General features: G+C 39.2%; 1 protein-coding gene across 1 annotated transcript in view; it reads right to left on the bottom strand.

Annotated features, from left to right (window-relative positions):
* plekhg4 (pleckstrin homology domain containing, family G (with RhoGef domain) member 4) overlaps positions 1–18,985 on the bottom strand; it is a 236,290-nt gene that overhangs the window by 25,799 nt on the left and 191,506 nt on the right. The window contains exons 18-22 of the mRNA XM_073069869.1: positions 13,769–13,993; positions 12,597–12,767; positions 10,570–10,747; positions 2,682–2,798; positions 673–942 (exon numbers count right to left, since the gene is read on the bottom strand). Of these exons, the coding sequence (XP_072925970.1) occupies positions 673–942; positions 2,682–2,798; positions 10,570–10,747; positions 12,597–12,767; positions 13,769–13,993 (961 nt within the window). The remainder of the gene's footprint in view (positions 1–672; positions 943–2,681; positions 2,799–10,569; positions 10,748–12,596; positions 12,768–13,768; positions 13,994–18,985) is intronic.

The raw sequence follows: 18,985 nt of genomic DNA, 5'->3' as shown, positions 1-18,985 counted from the left end.
ACATGTAATTATGTGAAATAATAGGTTTGCAATGTTAATGATTTAATCTGTAAATTAACCAGAATCCAAAATGACAATCAGACATTGCATGCAATTTGAGAACAACATGAAGGCAGACAATTCATGCACCCAAGTGACTGATATTCATGAATAAATTTAAAACTGACAGCAGGAGGGAAAAAGGCAATTGTGTTTAATTTATTTTTAAAAATTCCTTAAATCTTAAGTGATTTCTACTTAAATCACACAAATTATACACTTTATGCATTTACTCATTTACAAAAAAATTCATCATGACAAAAGAATCATAAAAGGACAAGGAACACACTTCAAAGATGGGAACAAAGTCTCTTTGAAAAATGTAACATTGAGACTGATGCAGGGAAATTGTTGGCCCATCAGGCCTCAAAAGAGAGAAGGCAATGAACACTTTGAGCACATGGGCAAATAGCAGGTGCGTAATACCACAAATCCACTTTCCCAGCAAGTGCCAGGTGCCCCACCTCCATTAGAATCTGCAAGTATTGCATGGAATATTCAGCTATCTTGAAATGTATAAGAACTGGAATATAAATAAAATGTTCTTGACTAAGAGATGATACTCAAGAAAGAGCTCAAGAAGCAAAGACACACAAGTGAGGGCTTCCAACTTATTAGGGATGAAACACTTACTTATGGAAGGCTGGCTGCTTGTCTCATGCTCCAGTTCATCATCCTCGTGATAAATGTTGATATCAAATGGTCGTTCACTGGTTATTACATTGCTCACCCCTGACAGCAATGCCTGACTGGTGTACATATGTAGGTTAAGAGGTCCCAAAAATGAAGATGAGGATGGGCCACCAGCTGAAGGACTGCTTTTACTTGAAATACTCTGTCGTCTTCTAAATGGATTTGTGTGATCAAATAATGACACAGCAATTGAAGCCCTGGTTCGTGCTCCTGTAAGAAATGTATTTTTCTCAAGAATGTTCTAATGGAATATGAATAAATACCATTACAATAACATTTGTTCAAATAATATTTTAATGGCTTTTGAAAACATTTGAAAATTTCAGTGAAATGCAGGTCCTCCCAGCCTGTATGTATGAAGGTGCATTTGGGAGGCTGGCAGTATGGATTTGCCAGTTGCTGCGGGAATGCAACTATCTTCTCCTGTGGGAACTCAGCCTGCAGCCACATTGCTAATTTGGGAATTGTCTGAGTAATGAACAGAACATAGAGTCAGTGTGTTATACAGCATGGAAAATATGTTCATTGAACTGACTCATCCATGCTGAATAAAATATCCATCCACACTAGTCCCTTTGGTCCAAATCCCTTGCAACCTCTCACAGAAGCAAAACTCAGTCGTAATCTAGGGAGGACTTGTACACTTTCTTTTGAACAAGAAGTAAGCAGATAAATGCATTAGTAATATTTAAGGTGTAAAACAAATGCAGGAGAGATTTCAGGTTTAACCAAATATACTACCTTGCATTTATTTCTTTGTCTGAATAATTGGAAATCAGTTTCTTATTGTCCTATGTACTGAGAAACAATGAAATGCTTTGTTGTGTATGCCATCCATAGATCATTCCAAATTACATACACATTGAGATAGTACAAAGAGAAAGGCAATAACAGAATGCAAAATATGGTGTTAAGAGTTACAATTAAGAAAATGCAGTGGAGGGAGATTATAAATTAGGTGCAAAGGCCATGATGAGATAGATTGACAGATCGAGTTCATCTCAATTATCTTATAACAGTGGGGTAGAAGCTGTCCATAAGCCCAGTGTGGTGCATTTTCAAGCATTTTTACCTTCTGCCCAATGGAAGGGTGGGGAAGAGAAATTTTGGATTATGCTGGCTGCTTTCCCAAAGGAACAGGAAATGTAGACAGAATTGATGAGAGGAAGGCTGATTTTCATGTTAGACTGAGCTGTGTTCACAACTCTTCACTATTTCTAAAGGTTTGCAATACTGAATGTGATGCATTCAGACAGGATTCTTTCTAGGATGTATCTATAAAAAATGGTGTGGGTCAATGGGGATATGCCATATTTCCTGAGGAAGTAGAGGCACTGGTGTGCTCTCTTGGCCATATCGTCAACGTGGTTGGACCAGGACAAGCTATCAGCAATACTTACCAATGAACAGAAGCTATCAACTATCTGCTCCTCACCACCAATGGTGTATACTCTACCATGATCATGAAGTCAATAACCAGCTCTTGTTGTTTTTTTTGACACTGGGGGAAAGGTTATGGTCTTGACATCATGTCAACTACCCTCATTGTACACCATCTCATTCTGCCTTGAGATCTAGCCCACTATGGTGAAGTTATGGCAAAATCAGGCCACGAAGAAGAGAATGTATAGGGAGTAAAGTAAGGAGCTGAGGATGCAGCCTCGAGGGACAACAATGTTAAGGATAATTATGGCAGAGGAGTTGCTACCTATCCTTAATGACAGTTGATTATTGGTCAGGAAGTCAAAGAGCCAGTTGCAAGGGAGGTGCTGAGTCCTAAGTCTAGGAGTTTAGTCCATTACAAAACATCATAATAGACCAACAAAACATATTTCTCATTTACTACAACATATAATTCAGATTGACATGAATTTAATCAAATATCATTTTCAGGCTGTGATATTTCAAGATCGTGTAGTTACATCACTAAAGATATTTAGAGAACCTACCTCTGCCTTTTATAATATGATCAATGGCTCGATCACTGATCGCAGCTTCACTTGGTTTAATGTCCAAGAATGGCTTGTTACCAATTCCCATTGACACCATTTCCTGTATTCGAACCTCTGAAACAGATGTTTATTATGTAATATTGAATAGGGAACAAAACACCAAACTAAGATGCAGAAGTTTGAATCCCTTCTAATATTAAACAAATTATTCTAGGAACACATTGTAAGCCTGAGTCGTGTCATGAATTCCCTTTTTCTTGACTGAGATGAATTTCAAAGCCAACATAATATTCAACTTTATAATAATTCAACTTCTAGGAGATTTGCTTCATTTAAAAGTTACTCAGAGACTCTGTGTTAGAAATCTAGTGTGCCATTTTTTCGCAAAATCTTTTAAAGCATAAGTAACTCTGATATTGGCTTTAGTCTTCATCCAACAGAAGATGGCACTGCATGAGAAAAGCCCAAAAGGAAATGATTGGAATAAGCATACAAAGAATTCAGTTGGAAGCCGGGGGGAGAGATTTGTTATCTCAGATTTCCTCCCCCCCCCCCCACCTCCTCCCCGATCTTGTGAATTGGTTGGGATCATGTCAAAGGTAGGAAAGAAAGGGAGATTGCATTAGAAGTAACCACCTGAATCTGAACTGCATTCATGATAATTGTATCAATGAGTTATTTACCACTTACTTTCCCATCGCCAATGTCAAGGGTTGGCTTTGCTTTGGGGCAAAGTTTCCAAGTCTTCTCTTAATTACACACCTGTTGCTCCACTGACCAGTTGCCTGTATACCTCCACCAGCGTAAATTTACAATTTGATAAATGGAAAGCCATTCTCTTCTCCTTTCCCTGAAAATCCACGTATCTCCACTTCCCTCTCTGACCTAGAGAGGCTAGGTACTGACAAATCCATTAATGCACAAAACTCTTGTATACCCTACTAAATACCCTGTATTTCCACTGAAACATACAAAGCACCATTTGTTTTAGGCAAAAGAGAAATTACAGTGCGTACCTAAGGAAGCATTAATCCCCCTATCTTTACATGCACCTTACTCAATACAATAGTGGGCGGCTGATTTGCAAATGAAGAGTATCTATATATCTAATCTGGCATTTCAGGGTTTTTGAATTATGTTCCATGTTTGTCTTTGTTGACCTCTGACTTCTACCTTGATAAGTTCCAACATATCCCATACACTCCCCATGCCTACTCTAGCATTCATTAAGAACCGTCAATTCTGCATTTCAAATCCTCTTTCTACTCTGTTCCAAATCCCTTAATTCTCTGAATATTCAAAAAAATCCTCTGATCTCAGCTGTAAATATACTCAACAACTCAGCTTCTGTAGCTCTCAGGGTTGAGATTTTTGAAGGTTCACAACTCAAAGAGCACAGAATCTTATTATTTTTGCCCTACTTCTTTTCCTATGACTGAATTCCCTAGTGATAGATTGTCTAGTCTGAAGAAACAGCTGTTAATCCATCAATCCTTCTCAAAATCTTTTATTTTTCATTGGAATAACATCTCAATCTAATTCTAGTAAATACTGGGTCAACTTTACTCAATCTGTCTTCATTAGACACTATCATTCTCATGAATCAATGCTGCACAGGCTCTTACAGAAAATATATGTTTTTTAGGTATAGAATCCAATGTGCACATGGGCCCCCTCTATAAACTTAACAATATTCCTTTATTGTAACAAAGGCCAGTGTACCAACTTGGTTTGCAAACTACTTGCTGTATCTGTATATTTGTGTTGCATGTAATAATAATAATAATAATAATAATAATACAAATAAGATATTTATAAAGCACTTTTCATGCAGACAAAATAGTTCAAAGTGCTTTACAATGGGATAAAGAGCAAACATGAAAATAAAATAGAAAACAAAAATAAATATGAAAATAAAAGACAAAATATGTGAGTTAAAAGCAAGGTTAAATAAATTGGCTTTGAGCTGGTGTTTAAGTGTCAAGTGAGTCAGCATTCCTTATTGTTTTAGGTATTGAATTACACAGTTTAGGAGTGTAGTTTAAAGAAGTTAACCTGCCAATACATTTTGAGAGAGATTGCTTAAATTTAGGAGACTGGTAAAAGAAGACCTGAGAACTCAAGCAGGATTATAAAAGAAAAATTATTCTGTGATGTACTCCAGACCTAGACCATAAAAACCTTTAAAAACAAGAGAACTTTAAAACCAATTGTAAAAGATACAGGAAGCCAATGCAGAGAAGCTAGGATTGGAGTGATATATTCCCTTATCTTGGTTTTAGTTAAAAGTGCAGCAGTGGGATGCTGAATGAGCTGAAGTTTGTCAATAGATTGGTTTGAAAGACCAGTAAAAAATGCTTTCCAGTAATCTGGTCTATTCGGTATAAAAGCGTAAATTAGTTTTTCAGCATCATTATGTGACAGAAACGGATTTCTTAAGTGTAGAAAAGCTGTTCTGGTCACTTTCTTAATAAGACCATAAGATACAGGAGCAGAATTAAGCCATCTGAACCACTGAGTCTGCTCCGCCATTTCATGATGGCTTATCTGTTTCACTCTCAGCCCCAATCTCCTGCCTTCTCCCCATTTTTTCAAAGGGTGCAGTTGTCAGAGGCCTCTACACTTGAGCGATCCCTTTTTCTTGATGGGGGTGTGGGGTGGTGGTGGAGAGTCTACTGGTTCTGGAGTTGAGTGTGCTGGAATAAGCGCCACTGCAGATAGTAACATTGAAACAGCAAGCTGTTGGTCTTCCCTCTCACTGGGGGGGGGGGGGCAGGAAGAGAAGGAGATAAGAGTTAGAGGAAGGGAGAGAATGGGGGGGAGAGAGAGAGGGAGGGAAAGAGGGGCAGAGAGGAAGAGGGGAGGGAGAGAGGGAGGGAGAGGGAAAGAGAGAGGGGGAGAGAGAGAGAAGAAAGAGAAGAAAAAGAGAACAAAGACACTGTGGTATTACAAAGTGCTTGGCTATGAACCGTAGTTTTTGATGGAGCTAGATCATGGTCTCTTTGGAGGCTTTGCTACTGTGAGAGGGCTAATGCTTCCCGCTGGAACAAGTGGGGCGAGGTGAGCTTTGGGGTTCCAATGCTTTTCCAAAATTCATTCTTTGGGGATTTTCTTCTGTTTTATGGGTATCTGCGAAGAGTAAGAATTTCAGATTGTATATTGAATACATTCCCTGATATTAAGTGGAACCATTAGTATCCCCTTTGATATCATTGGCTACCTTACCTTCATACTCCATTTTTTCCCTTCTTTATGACTTTTTAGCTGTCTTCTGTTGGTATCTATAAGCTTCCCAATCATCTAACTTCCCACTATTTTTGTTCCATTATATGCCCTCTCTTTGGTTTTTATTTCTCGTCAGCCACAGGTGCGTCATCCTGGCTTGAAAATACTTCTTCTTTGTTGCAGTGTATCCATCCTACACCTTCCAAATTGCTCTAAAAAAACTCCAGCCATTGCTGCTCTGTTGTATTCCCTACTCATGTTTCCTTCCAATCAATTTTGGCTAGTTCTTTTCTCATGCCTCAGTAATTCCCTTTACTCTACTGTAATATGATACATTTGATTTTAGCTTCTCCTTCTCAAACTGCAAGGTGAATTCTATCATATTATGATCACCGACCCCTAAGGGTTCCTTTAATTTAAGCTCTGTAATGAAATTCCAGCTCATTGCACAACACCCAATCCAGAATAGCTGAGTCCTAGTAGGCTCTACCACGATATGTTCTAAAAAGCTAATTCGTAGGCACTCTACAAATTCCCCCTCTTGGGATCCACACCTACCTGATTTTCCCAATCTAGCTGCATATTGAAACCCCAATGACTATTAAAACATTGCCCCTTTGACAAACATTTTCTATCTCCCGTTGTAACTTGTAGACCACATCTTTGCTACTGTTCAGAGGTCATACATATCTCCTGTAAGGGTCTTTTTACCCTTGCAGTTTCTTAGCTCTACCCAGAGCAATCTTATGTCACCTCTTTCTAATGATTTGATTTCATTTTTTACCATTAGAGCCACCCCACTCCTTCTGCCTACCTACCTGTCCTTTGGAAGCAATGTGTATCCTTGGATGTTAAGATCCCAGTTATAATCTTCTTTCTGTCATGATTCAGTGATGCCCAAAATGTTATACATGCCAATGTGTAACTGTGCTACAAATTCATCTGTCTTATTCTATATATGCGTGCATTCAAATACAACACCTTCCGTCCTATATTCATCACCCTTTTTGATTTTGTCCCCCTTTTACATTGCAACTCCCTTATCATCACCCTCTCTTTGTTAGCAGTCTCAGTACACACTGCCTGTTTGTAAACTAACAAACCCCATCCTCAGCCCTATCACTCCAGTTCCTATCCCTCTGCCAAATTAGTTTAAACCCGCCTGAATAGCTCTAGAATCCTGCCTGCAAGGATATTGCTCTCCCTCAGTATCAGGTGTAACCCATCCCTTTTGTACAGCTTGTAACTTCCCCAGAAGAGATCCCAATGATCCTGAAATCAAATCTTGTCCCCTGCACCAGTTCCTCCACCACACATTCTTCTGCCAAATCATCCTACTTCAGTGAGAGTAAGAGTGTGGTACCCTGGAGGTCTTGCTATTCAGCTTTCTACCTAGCTCCCTAAAGTTTCTCTTCAGGGCCCCCTCATCTTTTCTACCATGTCATTGGTGCCAATACTTCTGGCTGCTCACCTACCCCCATAAGAATACCGTGGACCCGATCCCAGACATCATTGACCATGGCACCTAGGAGGCAACACTTCATCTGGGTGTCTCTATTGCATTCACAGAATCTCGTCTCTATTCCTCTAACTATGGAGTCCCCTATCACTACTGCAGTGCTCTTCACCTCTCTTCTCTTTTGAGCCACAGCACCAGAGACTTGGTCACTGAGGCTCTGCCTGATAGGTCGTACCGCTCAACAGTATCCAAAGTGGTATACTTATTATTGAGGAGAATAGCCACAGGGGTACTCTGTACTGGCTGCCCATCTCCTTTCCTTCTCTTGACAGTCACCCAGTTACCCATCTCCTGTAATCTAGGGGTGACCATCTCCCTATAGCTGCTATCTATCAATTCCTCAGGCTCCCATACAAACCAAAGTTCAACAAGTTGCTGATGTGGTTACTTGTGAGGCTGGAGGTCTCCCAGAATTTCCATATCTCACACAGAACAAAACACAGTCCCTGGAGCCATTAAATCTACATGGAATAAAGAATAACATTTTACATCCATCTACATGGAATGAAGAATAAACAAAAAGAAGTTTACCTATGTCATTGATGCCAGTAAGTACCAAGACTTCTGAGTGCTCACCCACCCTCATTAGACAGGCCCCAAGCCTGTTGAGCCAAAGCTACTCCAATGCTGACCCACTCACACAATGGCTGCTCCAACAATCACTATTAATGTGGGATTTAAACTTCATATCTGAATTAAGGATAACACCCAGGCTAGATACTTCTGTTTTTACAAGGGGAACCAAGTTTATCAAGAAGCTTATCCTTTTTGTTTTTTGGACCAACCAAAAGTTTTTCAGTTTTATCTTTGTTTACAATGACCATCATCACAGGTGCACCACAAAGCTGTGTGCTTAGCCCCCTGTTGAACTTGCTTTATACATATTACTGTGAGACTAAGCACAGCTCCAATGCCATATTTAAGTTTGCTGATGACACCACTATTGTTGGCCATTGGTGGTGACGAATCAGTATATAGGAGTGATACTGAAAATCTGGTGAGTGGTGCCACAAAATAACCTCACACTGAATGTCAGCAAGACCAAGTAGCTGATTATTGACTAAAAGAAGAGGAAACCAGAGGTTCATGAGCCAGTCTTCATCAGGGGATCAGAGGAGAGGGTCAGCAAATTTAAATATCTCGGTGTTATCATTCAGAGGATTGGGTCCAGCATGTAAGTCCTATTACATACCAGATCCCATGATACGTTCACATTCTTCACAGAATCAAAGAATGGTTTGAGCACATTGATGCAACAACAAAAAAAAGGCAAACCAGTCGCTCCAGTTTGTTACAAGTTTGAAGAGATTTGGTATGTCACCAAAGACTCTTGCAAATTTCTACCAATGTACAGTGGAGAACATTCTGACTGGTTACATCATGGTACTACTGCCAGAAAAGACTTCACATCATATAAGATAGTAATAACAAACCTCATTCTGATTCAGAAGGAAGCTACAACCCACTGATTACCAATCAGCTCCAAGCAAGGATAATTTAGTTAAACCTCTCCTCACTGCCCTGAAAAGTACTTAGATACTTATCTGGCTCACTTACGAACACTTCATTAGAACTTGCACATACATCTGGCCATGGGACTGGATTCTAAATGCTAATCACTTGATGCACAAAATAGTTTTTCTTCATGTCACTTTTGCTATGTTGCCATTGTATTCCTAGTTCTTTACTGTTCTGACAATGGTAACAGTTTTTCTATAACTAATCCACTTGCATCCTTTATATTTCTAGCTTTTTATTCTCCATATTCTCCTTACTGCCATAGAGGTCACACCCTGGTACACTGCTTCAACTGGGGAGGGGGGCTAAACCAGGTGAGAGTAGCTAGTGGGTTTATACCTTAGTGAGATAGGGATGTGTCTGTCCTAACATGTAGTCACCTCTGGCAGACTAAACAGATGAGATCAACAGTGAGATCCAACAGAGAGGAATGTGGTTCTGAGACATATGACAAGGCACAGAAGAAATCATGGTTATCTACTGCAACCGAGGAAAACCCCAGTTTGTGACAACTATTTATACCACTGGACCCTGCTTTCCTTGGTTGAGAGTGGAATTGCCTCAATGCAATAATGATTTGCTTTAAAAATTCTCCTGTACAGATCTCCTGTTATTGTTGGACATGATGGCAACCAACACTGCATCATAATCCACATGGTTAAAATTCATTTGCAGTTGATCAATTGTAAATTATTGAATTTACATAAATACTCTGTAAAACTACTTTCAACCTTAGTCAACTTATTTTCAATCCAGTCTTGTCTAAGAAATTGTTTATTCTTGTTCTGGAGCAACCCATCTTACTTTCTGTACATTTTTCTCTTTTGTTTTTCTCCTTTTCAGTGATACCTTTTGTGCCTGTCTCCTTTCTCAATAAATTCAAACTTCCTCCCACAAGTGAATTTCCAAATACTCCTGCAATGTATGCTACCTCTCTCCTATACTTTCTCTGGGCCATATTTTTTCTGTCCTCTGTCATTCTTTTATGCTCACTGTTACAAGGGATAATATGGAATTTGTCACCTTTGAATCCTACTTCAATGCCTTTCCTTTCAAATCTGCCCCTGGGACCACATCCATAACAACCTTTGGTTCTCGCTTCTTTATTCACTTTCTTCAGAATTTTCTGTGACAACCTTAATCCTCGCATGAGAAACCAACATACCTTGCTGGAATCACAGTCCAAGAAATGTCAGACAGCTGATTAAAAGTTTTTTAAAAAGCTAAAAAAAGTGAAGGCTTGGGGAATTAATTCCACATATTCTCTGCTCCTATTACTATAGAATTGTTTATACTATTCTTTTCTTCATGTCTTTTTTCTTTTGTCTCCAGCTAAAGCCTATTCAGTGTCCCTAAATTTCTTGCCTGGCTTTACATCCATGGCAACACCTTGTATCTGTAAGTACGTAAACTGATGTGTTAGCTGTTACTCAAACAACAAAAGTGAAAAATGCTATGCAGAGTTGCTCCTCTAACTGGTTCTCCCATTCAATGAAATCACAGCTGATAATTGGCTAAATGTACCCCATATAACTTAATATCTCCAGCTAACAATAAAATAATCAACATTTTGGAAAAGCTCTCACTGAAGCATGGAATAACAAATCTTTCCAAATGCATTACCTTTATTTCTGGTAGCTTGTTGCCATAAGATGCTTGTAATATCTTTTGTCCAGGCCTGTTTAACTTCTTGAGAATTTGCCTGAAGAATATAGGTATCACTGGTTTTTCGACGACGAAACCAGATTTCGAATCGCGTTCCACTTTCACCGCTACTTTCAGTCAAGCCAATATCTGCCATCTACAAACAATATATTTATTAACTATTTACTAACTCTATTTATATTTAAAAAGTTAAATGTGGTGTATTGAATGGAACATTTCTCAGAGACAAATTTCACTTTTTGATATACCATTATGCTATAGTTCAAATTCTAATCATTTAATTGGATTTGGCATTATATGCTACTGTTATTTATAACCTGCATTCACAACTTTTCCAAGAGAAACACTAAGGAATTCCCAATTCTTATTAAAAATAAGAAGCAACTTTACTGCTAAGTGGCTGTTAACAATCTTCATTAGAGAAGCCATCAAGATGTGATAATTAACACAGCAACTAAATTCATAACAACAACCTACAGGCAGTCCCCGAGTTACAAACGTCCAACTTACGAACAACTCGTACTTAATGAACAGCCTGCCATAAAGCCTATTATATTAAAAATTCATCAGCTCAAGGAAGATCACGTTGCCGTTAACAGTGATGAGTGTGTAACTTTGTATTTGGCTTAAATTTTTCTTAACAAGATTCACCCTGACCCCGCTTTTCCAGTCAGCACCGCCCCTACTTGTCCCATTTAACCTGTCTCAGTGCAGGTGGACTTTAGGACCCAGGGGAGCTCAGGACCTACCACCTGCGGCTGCTGCTGAATCCGCAGTGTTTCTGTTCCATTGAAGGAAACCAATCACGATTGAAAATAAAGTGGAAATAATAAAACGATCAGAAAGAGGTGCAACACCATCGGTCATTGCAAAAGCGTTAGGCTACAGTCGGTCAACGATCAGAATAATTTTAAAGGATAAAGTGAGAATAATGGAGCATGTGAAAGGCCCTGCCCCAATGCAATTACTACTAAGCAACACAGTTGTTTAATTATTGAAATACATATGTTTCTTAAGTGTTTCATATGCATAGAAAGGTAAAATATATACTATATACTAAGACAAACGTTTGACTGACACTAAATAATACCGGATGTACCTATTCCAATTTACGGACAAATCCGACAAAGTCCTAAGTCTTTAAAGACTTAAATACGACTGAGGTCCTTTAACATCTGCCGGACGATGCTGTGAGTCTGTGGTGGCCAGTGCTATCATGTTTGCTGTTGTGTGCTGGGGCAGCAGGCTGAGGGTAGCAGACACTAACAAAACCAACAACCTCATTCGTAAGGCCAGTGATGTTGTGGGGGTGGAACTGGACTCTCTTCGACAGTGGTGTCTGTAAAGAGGATGCTGTCCAAGTTGCATGCCATCTTGGACAATGTCTCCCATCCACTCCATAATGTATTGGTTAGGCATAGGAGTACATTCAGTCAGAGACTCATTCCACCGAGATTCAACACTGAGTGTCATAGGAAGTCATTCCTGCCTGTGGCCATCAAACTTTACAACTCCTCCCTCGGCGTGTCAGACACCCTGAGCCAATAGGCTGGTCCTGGACTTGGCTTAATTTACTTATTATTATTTAATTATTTATGGTTTTATATTGCTATATTTCTACACTATACTTGGTTGGTGCGACTGTAATGAAACCCAATTTCCCTCGGGATCAATAAAGTATGTCTGTCTGTCTGTAAAGACGGACTTAGGAATGGAACTCGTTCATAACCCGGGGACTGTCTGTATTTATAGAACACTTTTCATATAATGTACAAAGTAGTTCAAAGTGCTTTATAATAGGATAAAGAGCAAACATGAAAATTAAAAAATGAAATGTTAATTAAAAGCATGATTAAATAATAGGTTTTAAGCTGGCATTTAAACGTGTTAACTGAGCCTGTATCCCTTATAGTTTGATGTGTTAAATTCCACAGTTTAGGATTCATCAGAAATAATTTATAAGAGATTATGCAATACTTTCTTACTTTGAAAGAATGCTTGTAGATATAGACATCAAGTCCACTATCAATCCTTTTAGCTTTGCTGAAAAGAATAAGATCTTCAAACAGAAAAACATGCCGCAAGTGCTTTTTGCGGCCAGACCAGATAATGAACTTGTCTTGGCGAACCAACTGTCCCTGCTCCTTCAAGTTCACCTGTTTTGATATAATGTAAAATGATTGCTTTTATTATCATGCCACCTTACATTCATGCCATTCTTAAAATCAAAAAACATCTAAGCAACTAAATGAATGTATTTTGTAAATATATTCTCATTTGCTGTTCTTTTTACCCTCAGTTACCTTAGATAAATTTTCTATTGTCAGCCAAGTGTCAGGAGTTTCAATAGATTTGATGTAAAGTCATTGTGGAAAAAGAAACAAAGTTCTACACAAACTTATGAAAGCATTTACCAACATACCTATGTAAATGCACACTAACAAAAATAAGTCTGCACACATTGTTCCACCACAGAATAATTTACTTCATAATTTACATTTGATTTTAATTTAATTAGCTTGTTAATTTGTCGTACAATATACATTGTTAAGTTTTCTGTACTAAACTGAATTCTACGCAGTACTAATTTTACAGCCATGTGCCATATTCTTCTTCATTCTAGCAGGAACATTCAGAAACTGTTAGCTAACTGATAAATTTAACAATCAGCTAAGCCAGGGCCATGCCTTGACCATCTGCCAAGGAATGCTGTTTTAAATTTGTATCAGTAGAATTTTTTCTGAAGCCCCTACCTCCAATTATCTTCTCACCCTGGTATATGATAGCAGCCATTATGCACGGCCTCACCAATGTGCATTATTATTCATGATCAGATCAGTTTGGAGAACAAATCCATAAAAGTGAATCCACTAAATTTTTACTTACCAAGTGAGCTATTATGCCACCTACCTAGCAACTTCTACACACATCATGCTGTCTTTGCTTTTGTGTTAAATCCTTCTAAAAATAGCTCCAACATTTCACTTAATCCCTTAAATGCTCAAAATCTCATCACTTAATAGCACTTTTTAGTCTGGATTTTTCTGACTTCTAGCTGAATTAGTTTTTAATCTGAAACTTTACTTAGTGCTTAGTTAAATTTCAACAGGTAAAATTTATTAACAACACTTGCAAAGTACTTTGATGATAGACTCACATCACAATCCCTAATAGCATCCATTGCCAACAAATCATTGCCATGCTGAAGCTGAAATTTAATCATTTCTTCTGCTGCCCTGAGATTATTCAGCTCCTGTTCCTGAGCCTCGGTGCATTCCTTGATTAAGTCCTTCAGCAGAAGGGCGTACTTGCTCATTCGCTGGATAGGCTTCAGTAAGTATGAAGCCAGATTCATTTTGTCTCCCAGTTGTAGTTGCTTGTACTAAAATAACACAAAAACTGAAGTAAACAACAGTGCTAAGAAAATGTCAAATGAATTAATATTTAAAGATACAATTTTTAATGCATCAATTCTGTTGAAGGCGCATGGTTTAATTATAAGAGTGACAGCTAGAAGTTCTTGGTTACAAGAGATTTTGGTTGAGAAAGAGATAAAAAAAAGGAGTGCAGTAGCATTGGTTAACAAAATAATTACAGCTGAGTGAAGGAATTTTGAGTTAGATCAGCAAATGAAATTATAAGATTTTAACTAAAACAGTACCAAGGAGATAGAAAAGCAAATTAAATAAGATTTACATGTGTGGAAAAGCAGTATTTGGGAATATTGTAGGTGTTATCAGATTTCTAACATTGGCAATATTTTAGACAGTGAAGAAGATTATCAAACGCTAAATGGACTGAAGATTAGCATATAGTTTTCAATTCAGCTAAGTGGGAGGAGCTGCATTTTTAGGATGTCCAACCAGGGTAGGACGTACAAAGTAAATTGTCAGGGCATGGCAGTGTTGTGAAATAGGATCAAGGAGTACATTGTGCATTAAAAATGGCACCACAGGTAGACAGGGGTGGTTAAGAAGGATTTTGGCACACTTACCTTCATCATTCAGGACACTGAGTGTTGGAATTGGGATGTCATGTGCATTTATATACATTCAAAATACATTTGAATAAGTACGTGTATAGGAGGATTTTAGAAGGATATGGGCCAAACCTGGGCAAGTGGGTCCAGCTTGATGTGTATCATGATAGATAAGGGCAAATGGTACAGAAGGGCTTATTTCCACATATTACTCTATCACTCTAATCATTTAATAGTAACTAGGACATACTCAGTTTAAAATGTAGACAGAGTGCAGAATCATTGCTTTCAAGGGTATTTTTATTATCCAGTATAAAGTAAGCCCAATAATAAATTTCTGGATGTAGCTTGTCAAGTTGGGCAGATGAAAGGTTATCAATTAGAGAGGGATTCTGTGTTGGTGATGACAATTCAGTTCGGTAGAGAATAATGATGGAAAAATAAAAAATAAAATGGGAATAAACATTCTAAATTAAGTGAATGTTAATTTTACTTGTCTAATATGTGATAGGATAGGACAGAAAACAGTTACTATAAGGTGACACAAGTGAATCTGCAGATGCTGGAAATAAATAAAAACACAAAATGCTGGCAGAACTCAGCAGGCCAGACAGCATCTATGGGAGGAGGTAGTGATGACTATGGTGACTATAAAGTGCATTATTTCCGGGAGGGGGGGCATGCACAGGGTTGAGATTGCAACTGTTTCTCCAAAGGAAAAGGATTGGAATGTCAAATGTATCAAGAACATAGTGATTCTCCAAAAACATACCGGTAAGTAAATCCATAGGCTGAGCAAAAACTTGGCAAATGGAGAGATTCAACTTAACATCAGGTTGGTTATGTTATAATTGCAGAAGGTACTGATGAGGCAGGCCTGGAGTAGTGCCTGCAGTGCTAGTCTTACCTGAGGAAATATATACTGACTTTGAAGGTTCTACAGAGGAGGTTCTACAGGATAATTCCAGAGATGAGGTGTTTATCGTATGAGGAACAATTCCGAACAATGAGAGCGGATTTTATAAAAATAAAAACTAAAATTATGTACAGGATAGGTTAGAGGCAGGTAAGTAGAGATGGTTATAAGTACTGGACATAGTCTCAAGATTTAGGGAGTAGATTTAAGAAGGAAAAGGGGAGGAGCTACTTTTCCCAGAGTTAATTTGTGAAATTCTCTCCCCAGGAAAGCAGTAAAGGCTACCTGTTTAAATATTTTAAGATACAGTTAGATAGATTTTTACATAGTAAGGGAATTAAGAATTAGGGGAAAGGCAAGTAGGTGGAGTCAATTCCATAGCAAGATCAGCCCTGCCATTATGAATGGCAGAGCAATCTTGAAGGACCAGGTGGTCTATTCTGCCTCCTATTTCTTACATTAATATGGGAAAGTATGAGATCATGCACTTTAGTAACAAGAATCAAAAGACAGATTATCTAAATGGTGAGAGACTGCAAATGAATGGACTTCAGAAGGATCTAGATGTTCTAGAGCATCATCACAAAAAAGTTGATAAAGCAGGTCCAGCAAACATTTATGAAGGCAAAGAACCTTTAATGTGAAGGGGTTGGAGCTTAAAAATGTAGCTATTTAGTTACAATTATGCAGGATGTTGGTGAGGCCACACCTGGAGCACTGAGCACATTTTGTTTCCCTTACCAAAAAAAAGGTAAAGTAGGTTGGGAGGCTCACGAAAGAAGTTGTACCAGGCTAATTCAGTTTATGTGTATCCTCTGGAGTTTAGAAGAATAATAGGTGATCTCTCAGAGTGCAGAAAACCTTTGGAATTATCTGCTCCTGATGATAATGGAGACCAGAACATTAGAAATATTTAAGATAGTGATACTTGAAAGATCAAGAAATTGAGGGCTATGTGCAATTGGCAAAAGGAGTTGAGGCCAACATAGATCGGCAATGATCATATTGAATGGTAGGCAGATTTCAAGGGCCTAATGGCCCCTTCCTGCTCCTATTTTCACATGTTCATAATAAATAAGGGATAAAAAGGAAAGCTTTTGTCAGTCTTTGGATCCTTAATGCTGCAAATGGCCAGGCAAAGTACAAAAAGTTCCAAGAAGGAAGTTAGTGGAATCTTAAGAAAACAGAGGAAATATGAAAAAATATGATAGATAAAATCACACAACATGTAAAGATGCTTTGTTAAGTACTTAAACACCAACAAGAAATTCCAATAAAAATAGTAGGAACAAAATAAAGTGCAATAGTGATAGAATAGTTACTGCCTTTCCTCTATGGCCCAGTGGAATCTGTGCAGAATATGCAAATTTGTCATGCAACTGTGTGGTTTCCCTGGTTGCTCCAGTTTCTTTCTATATGCCAAAGCCACGCTGGTAGGTTAATTGGCTACTATACAGCACTTCCTGTGTATGTGGATGGCCGGAAAGTCACGGGGGGGGGGGGGGGGGCTTGATTGGTTCAAAGTACATTTATAGCAAAGTACTGTACATATATGTTACCATATACTAACATGAGATTCATTTTCTTGCAAGCATTTAGAGGAAAAAAGTACAACAGAATCTTACTAAAAACTATACAATAACTGATAAACAACAAATGAGCAAAAGAAAGCAAACTGTGCAAATAAAAGTAACACTGAGAACACAAGTTGTGAACACCCCTTGGAAGTGATTCCAGTCATAGGGCAAACATAAGTGGAGATGTGGAGAAAGCGAACCAGCTGAATAACTTCTTCAATAGGTTCGATAGCACAATCTCATCCTCACCGCAGAACTCCACACCAGGCTTGTCTTTCTACTCATCCTCCCTCTCACTTCCCTTGCAGGAAAATAGCCACTCACAGGAGACCTTGCCCACACCCGGGATTACGGCTGCACAGGTGAAAGGTCAACTGAGGAAGATCTGTACCAGCAAGGCGGCTGGACCCGATGGAGTATCCCCACGATTACTGAGGGCCTGTGCGACTGAGCTGGGAGAACCCCTACAGCGCATCTTCAACATGAGCCTGGAGCAGAGAAGAGTACCCAGACAGTGGAAAACATCCTGTATTGTCCTGGTACCGAAGAAACCACTACCAAAGGAGTTGAATGACTTCAGACCTGTTGCCTTGACGTCGCACGTGATGAAGACCATGGAGCGGCTGATAATACAGAATCTGAGGCCACAAACCAGGCACGCCGGGATCCTCTTCAGTTTGCGTATCAGGAGAAGGTGGGAGTGGAGGATGCTATCACGTATTTGCTGCACAAATCCCTCTCTCACCTGGATGGGGTCAGTGGTTCTGTGAGGATTACATTCCTGGACTTCTCTAGTGCCTTTAACACCACCCAGCCCAGGATCTTAAGGCACAAACTAACGGAGATGGGAGTAGACTATCACATGGTGGCTTGGATAGTGGACTACTTGACAGATAGACCTCAGTATGTGCGGTTGGGAGACTGTAGGTCTGACACGGTGGTCAGCAGCACAGGAGCGCCGCAGGGGACCGTGCTCTCTCCGGTCCTGTTCACCCTGTACACATCAGACTTCCAATATAACTCGGAGTCCTGCCATGTGCAGAAGTTCGCTGATGACACGGCCATAGTGGGGTGTGTCAGGAATGGACAGGAGGAAGAGTATAGGAAACTGATACAGGACTTTGTGATATGGTGCAACTCAAATTACCTGCGTCTCAATATCACCAAGACCAAGGAGATGGTGGTGGACTTTAGGAGATCTAGGCCTCATATGGAGCCAGTGATCATTAATGGAGAATGTGTGGAGCAGGTTAAGACCTACAAGTATCTGGGAGTGCAGTTAGACGAGAAGCTAGACTGGACTGCCAACACAGATGCCTGGGCACAGAGTCGACTGTACTTCCTTAGAAGGTTGGCGTCATTCAATGTTAGTAGTGAGATGCTGAAAATGTTCTATAGGTCAGTTGTGGAGAGCGCCCTCTTTTGTGGTGGCGTGTTGGGGAGGCAGCATTAAGAAGAGGGACGCCTCACGTCTTAATAAGCTGGTAAGGAAGGCGAGCTCTGTCGTGGGCACAGAACTGGAGAGTATGACATCGGTAGCAGAGTGAAGGGCGCTGAGTAGGCTACGGTCAATCATGGAAAACCCTGAACATCCTCTGCATAGCACCATCCAGAGACAGAGAAGCAGCTTCAGCAGCAGGTTGCTATTGATGCAATGCTCCTCAGACAGGATGAAGAGATCATTACTCCCCAATGCCATTCGGCTTTACAATTCAACCGCCAGGGGTAAGATATGTTAAAGTGCCGGGGTTAGGACTGAGCTTAAGTTAACATTCAATGTATTTTAGTAAACTATTTAAGAACTTTTTAAAAGCTATTTATTAATGCTTTTTGAGAGGATGATTTTAGATGCATATCATATTTATACTGAGTTAAGTATTGTATGTAATTAGTTTTGCTACA

Source organism: Hemitrygon akajei, chromosome 17 (assembly GCF_048418815.1).
Source record: "Hemitrygon akajei chromosome 17, sHemAka1.3, whole genome shotgun sequence".
Classification (NCBI taxonomy): domain Eukaryota; kingdom Metazoa; phylum Chordata; class Chondrichthyes; order Myliobatiformes; family Dasyatidae; genus Hemitrygon; species Hemitrygon akajei.
This window is presented reverse-complemented; position numbering and strand designations above follow the sequence as displayed.